Raw genomic sequence first — 7,045 nt, 5'->3', positions numbered from 1 at the left:
TATATATATATATGTGTGTGTGTGTGTGTGATGAACCTATCTTATTTTAATAATGAAATTATTATCAAAATTAGGAATAAAATGATGGATTTCTAGTTCATATGTAACGAACCTCAATGTACTACAAAATAAATTTATTCCATTTAAAAAATAAAATATTATTAAAATTATAAATAAAATGATGAACCTTTAATTCATATATAATGAACTTCAATATGCTATATAATGAATCTATTCAATTTCAATAATAAAACTGCTATCAAAATTATGAATATGTTGATAAACCTATAGTTCATACATAATGAACATCAATATTAATTAACTATATTTGCAGGTAAATCCAGATTTACGTTAAATATTTAGCTGCATAAATAATTTGTTCATTCGCAATTTTTAAATTCACATCTATTCATTACTCTATCAATCAATTTATATATAAAATAATAAACTTAAGAAGAAAATAAGAACAGAAAAAGAAGAAAAATGAATAAGTTCAGTTTGTCAAATATATTTTCAAAGTCCGCATCTTATTGATAAATTTTACTATAAATGAATTTTTTTCCATAGATAATAAAGAGAAAAGAGAAAATTATAGGGTAGATAAGAAAAAAAAAATAAAAAAAAGAAAAATTAAGGTTTATAAAATCTGATTTGAAGATTTAAGAAATAGGGAATGAAAATACCAAATAAATGATTTCACCTTCCGATTCTGTTTCAAATTGGCAGATATAAAATATGGCGTTATATTGAAACTGAAGCCTTGGCATGAGCTATTTAAATTTCAACTTTCTCATTTAAATTAAATGCTGACGTGTTGGACACCAGATACATAACATGATATAATTTGCTGCAAATGAAAAGAAAAATTGTTCCATACTTGTACGGAGAGTTGAGTATATAAAGAAACATGGACACGGGTCCAAAAATGGCGTTTGGACCTCAGCTTTTGGGCCTTGCACTTATCTCAAGCTGCAACTACAAAAGGAAAGGGCTCATATTGGGACAATCTAAGCTTTCTTCTTATATACAAATTAGAAAGTACACTGGCCTACTTAGCCTTAAAATGGCGGCGTTACTGTAATTTCTTCTTTAATTTCCCTCCAAAAGATTCTCATCTCCCTCCAAAAAACTCAACTCCATTTTTGGTTGGTTTGCAGAAATACAACTCTTTCTATTCAATTTTTGAATTCGATTTTACACAAGCAAGCACAAAATCTACAATGTCAAGCCATCAAGATGACCTAGACCTCCTCCTTTCTCTCCAAGATCGTGTCTTGGAAACCCCTCCTGGATCTCCTTCGAATCTCAATGCCAATTCACTAGGTACATATATGTATATGTTGACATAAAGTTGAATACTTTCCTCACTTGGGTTATTGTTTGTTTTCTTTAGTTTGTTCAATGTTGATCTGGGTATCTCTTATTTTCATATAATATAATTTCCAGTATCCGGGTATTCATGGTTTGTTATTCTATATTTCGTCTGTAATTCTACATTCTGTCAGCAGAAGTTTCTCTAATTCTCAGTTCAGTTTTATTGTTCATAATATGTTTCTTATTCCGGAGTAATGTTGTTTTATTTGGCTTATGGACTAGATAAATGTTATTTGATATGAGAACTAATTTGGGTTTTTATTTTTTGCTTTAATTTTTGGAGGGTTTCTATCGGATGATGAGTCACCTAGGAGAAGAGGGCAGGCAGATTTGTCTGTATTTAGAGATGCTGTTCAAGATTGCCTTAATCATCACGACCTAAAACCAGTTGGGAAAGCAGAAAAACTTAAGCAGTCAAGGAAGTCAAATGAAGCTCATATTGAGAAATATTCTGGTTTAAGGATAAGGTGGCCTTCAACTACCCTGTTTAAGGGGTAGTTTATTGTATTATGAGTAGTCAAATAAAACTATGATCAATTTAGTTAAAAGAATTCCTTGTGTATTCTTTTAACTAACTCTATTTAGTTAATTTATCACCATCTCTTTCAGGAATCAATTGGTCACTCCTGCAGAGCTTAGTGAGCGTTTCTCAGATATTCGTTTTGTCCGATTACCGGCTATTAAGTAATCTTCTTCCACTTATCAATATATATATGGTCGTCATTATAGAAGTCATTCAAGTTCTTTTTGGATTCAAACATTTGTTCCTGGTTACTTCTGTTCTTATCAGTAGGATTTCATGGGCTTCATATTGCAACATGGACAATGATTTCATTATTGGTTTTTGTTTTTGTCTTTTTTCCTAGAAATCTATTGGTAGGAGACACTATTTCAGGATGTTGGGCAACTGTTGGAGTGTTAACTGAGAAGGGAAATCCAAGGACTAGTTCTGTAGGGAAGAGCTATTCTATATGGAAAATTGGGTGTTTAGATGAAAACACAATTTCTCTTTTCTTATTTGGTGATGCTTATCAGCAAAACTGCAAGGAGCAGGCAGGCACAGTTTTTGCACTATTTAATTGTACAGTTCGCAAGGACAACACGGTAAATATGATTATGTGATATGCTAATTGCCTTGTTGATTCTTCTTGTTCATAAAGATTCATTGTTATTTTTTATCTTTTAACTCTTTTGCAGGGAGGTTTTTCTTTGAGTCTGTATTCTCCAAATCAAGTATTAAAGATGGGTACTTCCACTGATTATGGAGTTTGCAAAGGAAAAAGGAAAGATGGAATGTCCTGTACATCAGTCATAAATAAGTATGTTACAAGAATTTCTTTATTCAACTTGCTTTCTGAGTGATGTGAAATGTGGAAATATTTATTTGTCCCCTTTCTTTATATGTGAACTAGGATATGAAGAAGGTATTATTATCATTAAATTCTTAACTTTATATTTCTTTAATAATTTTATCTAATTATTTCAAAAATTAAATATTCATGTTTCCATTTTATTTCAAAAACACTTTTCTATAATAATTTTGTAATCTTACAATGAAAAAGATGACGACATTATAGATTGATTGTGCTAATTAAAAGAAAAGATTTAAGAATCAGCAAAAAGCTTGATGCAATTAGATGCAACAGTGGGCAAGTACATTTGTACCACCTTTGACGTCTGCATTATTAAATTTAGAATACATTTTTTTGTTGATTTCCAAGTATTTCTCTTTAGTAAGCACATTTAACTGTCATGTCATCTTTTTACCGTGAAATTGCGAAAATTGTTTCATAAAAGTGTTTTTTGAAAGTAAATTGAAAATATAAGTAATTTATTCTCAAATTCTGAAAGAATTAGATAAAATTAATAAAAAGTGTAAAGTTTAGGATTTAATTAGTAATTAGGTCTATTATAAAAGAAAACAAAAATTGGAATTGAAGAATTTCTCCTACCGTCATTTGCAGAAAAGATTATTCATTTTGAAATTAAAGTTACAACAGATTAAAATCAACAAACAAATCGAGAAGTTAAAAGACCATGTAAAATGAATATTTCTATGTCAGATTTAACGTAGACAACACTTAGTCTGATTTGGATAACTATAAAGAATTAATGCCAGGGTCCTTTCTTAAGTAACAACAAAAGAAAAAGGAACTAATGCTAGGATGTTCTTCAAATTTTTAGTCCAAAATTTGATATAATATTATCTAGTCGTCCTTGTTAATGGTTATTATCAAGAATCATTCAATGCAGATGTCCAAGCTCATAGGTGAGGGCCCAAATATAGGTTTAATTATTAAGTTAAAAAATCTAGATGGATAAATGATTTTACAAGCTACAAGCAAAATTTAAATTATCAATTTGTTTGCGTTTCTTGAATCAGCTACTTAAGAAATTGCAAATTAGTAATTGTTGATCAGCACAGAGATGCATTGATTAGTTATCTTCAGTAATAGTTATCAGAACATTTATATCAAACCTCCATCACATTGGTTTATAATTTCTGAATGGGTTGCAAAAATGTTTCACTTTCTTTGTACATTTAACTTGGGAAGATCTTGAATGAAGTTAGATGTGAATGAGTCTTCATATGCTTTTTTTTAAAATCAATTTTCTTTCCTTCAGAAGGGAAAGCACATGGCCTTTTCTAATGATTAAGCATGCTCCTTGCCACTAGAAAGTCATTGCCTAACGGAGCATGTGTAGAGTTTACCCTGCCCCTGAAGTTAGTCGTCTGATTGTTTGCAGTCTGCCGCAAGCATGTCAGAGGCAACATAAAAGTGTGTTGAATTGTTTAGTGAAACAGCAATACAGGTGAAACAATATTAAGTGGTGACGTTTATGATAGCCATTCTTCATTGTACATCAAATATTCATTGAATAAGATATTAACAAGCGAAAGATATATGTAAAGATGAAGTTCTTGGATATATTTTAGAAGTGAAGATGATCAGAATTTCAAATTTTTTTCCTGATTATTTATAAAGTTTTATTAAATGGTATTCTTCCATCTGAACAATTTATCTATATCCTTAGTAAGTTTCATAACTTCCTTTTTCCTCCCATCAGGGTCTAGCTACTGTTAAAAAAAGAGAATAGATTCTTTATGTTCTTAGGAAAAGTTTTGGGCATTTTCAGATATTCTGACACTAGTTAATGTGTTATTTCAGACGCCAAGGGATATATTGCAGGTTTCACAAATCAGTAAGTATGCCTTCCCATTGCTGTTGTTGTTCTTCATTTTGCCTATTTTCAAAGTTACCGTACATTACATCATATCTGTATTTCTGTAGAAAGCATCAGAGATATTTTCCACAAAGCGAACTGAGCTCAAGGGCGGGTAGGTGATCAGACATTTGATAATTTCTACTGCTTAGTAGTTGCATAATATTGATAATGTACTTGGTTCATTTGTTTTATTTTTCATCTATCTTTGATCTTCTGAACCTGTAGTGTAATTTTTGTTTCCAGGAACTTGAGAACAGCCTTTAGGGATCCTCTCAAGTCACAAGGCATTCACATAATCGACCCTTTAGCTGACAGAACAAATAATAAAAACTCTAGGCAGCCAGTGCAATTCCTATCTGTGGAAGGGCTTAAGAAGGCATTGAGGTTTGCTCATATACAAATTTTTATTCTGATTAGTATCTAAAAGCGAAAGCTGTATCTTTTACTAATGGCCTTGATTTTTGCCCTTTAATGAACAGTAATGCAGATAAGGTGACGACAAATACTTTCTCACAGGGCATCAGATTTCTTAATGAAATAACAGGTTCAATATCACTAACCTTCAGTATTTTACTTGTCACAATCGTGTTGAGCGTCCTGGGTTTTCATTACTTGCATTTGCAGGGAAAATGAAACCAAAAAATTTAACTAAAGTTTCTGCAACATCAAATCAACAAACGACTAACTCAGACAAGAGGTGAATCATTTATTATATTTTTTTTCCAATCTTTGATTCCCCGCATATTTATTTATGGCTTTCTCTATGTGCCATTGAACATTTATCCATCATTTGCTAGGAAATCATCTACATTGAAAGTGGGCGCAACAGTAATAGTGAAAAAGGAATCGGATGCAAAAAGAGCTAAAACAAATCAAGGGCAGGCTTCGGCAGATAATGCCAAACAGGGAACAGGAAAGATGATTGAATTAGATATCTATGGGTCTGATGAAGAAATATGAATCCTTTATATTGTATTCCAGCTTGTCCTTCATTTTTACACTTCCATTGTGGAGAAGTTGCATAAGAGAGGCAACGCCATTTCAAAAAAGTTATAATCAGGTGTGTGACAGTGACCCTGCTCCTGTCTGAAGTTAAGCAATCCAGAAATTCATGCTCCGTCTTCTTGAATGATATAGGTAAGGATCATGACTTCTTGCTCTTGATCCTGCAGCATTGATTTTGATTAACCAAGCTTAGTCTAAAGTTGAATGGTTCAGATGTTTCCTGAAAGTCTTGCAAGTATCATGTGTACTATGTGTACCTTGCAAAAAAGAACAAAACTCAGAAGTTAACTTATTTCCAATGTTGATATGCATTCTTTTTCCAAATTTTGTATATAGGGTCAATTATCTTTTCTTTTTTCTTTCTTCTTTTTATCTCATAGAGTCTGCTGGTGGAGTACTCATTTGGTTGGATGAGAAGGTACAAAGAAAATGTTAAAAACTTATTTCCCGTGACACTTCTCGGGGGCAACCAGTGGACCACCAGTGTTGCTGGTCCTTGGAAGTATTAAGCAATCTTCTGTAAAAGTGTTCGTTTTACATTGTTTGGTACAGTATCTCTAACTGACAAGGACTTTATCAAAATTCAGCTGCTGGATTAAAAACTCTGAAGTCTCAAGGACCAAGTTCGGTTACTTGTATCTTGGGATCTGGTGATTCAGTACCTTTGGTCTGTATAATTTTCTTATCCAGCACTTAAAGTGGGGACGGAAATGTACACGGGCATTGCAAGTGACAGCATCAATTAGTTGGGCCAAGTGTGAGGAAGTGATTCTTTAGGGATTCAAATTGGAAAATAACCATTAAATAATTAGAATTGGTTTGTTTGAACTGATCAATAAGACTTGAATAAAGCTACCAAACGTAATGAAATGTCTTCCAATTGTAGTTGATTAATCTTATAAAACTCAATTCTAATTCCAATCCATCTTAGATCTGTCCTACATGCCCTCATGCTTTGTGCATACATTCTGAGTCTGCAAAAAGTGATGTGTCCCAAATCTGCTAGGCCTTCGATTTTCATGATTGATACCTTAAACCCACTTCTAATCAGTGCGTGGGGTATTGGCCCATCATATGATCTTATAAAAAAATAGCTTGAATCTTTTTTTTTTTTCGAGTTACCACTTAATATGGAAGTGGATTTAAAATTCAAGTTGAGATATGCATTTAAAATTTATTTAATTTTAAATATTATTTACCTACATCAATTCAATGGTCTTGAAAGATTTTATATGATTAAATAACATGTTTAATGTTTGCCTAAACAGAATTTAGTCACTTGATGTTTTTTATATGATTAAACACGTCTCTTTATTAAAACTATTCATGAGGGATACGGGGTAGATGGCAGGGAAGGAAATGGTGACATCTCAGGAAAGAGCTACCCAGTTACAGGTTGAATTAGGGAAGCAACAAGAGAAAGAAGATTTGGCATTTT

The 7,045-nt window shown here is 32.0% G+C and overlaps 1 protein-coding gene across 2 annotated transcripts; it reads left to right on the top strand.

The window, feature by feature from the left end:
• The first annotated feature begins 1,029 nt into the window (after positions 1-1,029).
• LOC8263917 (protein MCM10 homolog) lies at positions 1,030-6,156 on the top strand. Of its 2 annotated transcripts, XR_007216864.1 has the most exons (12): positions 1,072-1,323; positions 1,658-1,841; positions 1,984-2,058; positions 2,241-2,478; positions 2,572-2,693; positions 4,545-4,578; positions 4,668-4,714; positions 4,846-4,986; positions 5,082-5,146; positions 5,227-5,299; positions 5,400-5,739; positions 5,988-6,156. XR_007216864.1 is itself a non-coding variant. In XM_048377515.1 (11 exons), the coding sequence occupies exons 1-11, from the start codon at positions 1,221-1,223 to the stop codon at positions 5,560-5,562; spliced, it is 1,245 nt and encodes a 414-aa protein (XP_048233472.1). In that variant the 5' UTR covers positions 1,030-1,220; the 3' UTR covers positions 5,563-5,931. The 2 variants fall into 2 exon arrangements, 1 of the variants encoding a protein (XP_048233472.1); XM_048377515.1 differs by lacking the exon at positions 5,988-6,156 and having other exon boundaries at positions 1,030-1,323; positions 5,400-5,931.
• The last annotated feature ends 889 nt before the right edge of the window (positions 6,157-7,045 follow it).

The sequence above is a fragment of the Ricinus communis genome, chromosome 8 (genome assembly GCF_019578655.1).
Source record: "Ricinus communis isolate WT05 ecotype wild-type chromosome 8, ASM1957865v1, whole genome shotgun sequence".
In the NCBI taxonomy this organism is placed as follows: Eukaryota; Viridiplantae; Streptophyta; class Magnoliopsida; order Malpighiales; family Euphorbiaceae; genus Ricinus; species Ricinus communis.
Note: the sequence above shows the minus strand (reverse complement) of the source record. Positions and strands in the feature narration are given on the sequence as shown.

Excerpts from the sequence above, each read along its gene's own strand:
- LOC8263917 (XM_048377515.1), top strand. The coding sequence starts at position 1,221 with ATGTCAAGCCATCAAGATGACCTAGACCTCCTCCTTTCTCTCCAAGAT. Across the intron at positions 4,715-4,845 it reads CGAACTGAGCTCAAGGGCGG|GAACTTGAGAACAGCCTTTA; the intron begins GTAGGTGATCAG and ends TTTTGTTTCCAG. Across the intron at positions 5,147-5,226 it reads ATTTCTTAATGAAATAACAG|GGAAAATGAAACCAAAAAAT; the intron begins GTTCAATATCAC and ends TTGCATTTGCAG.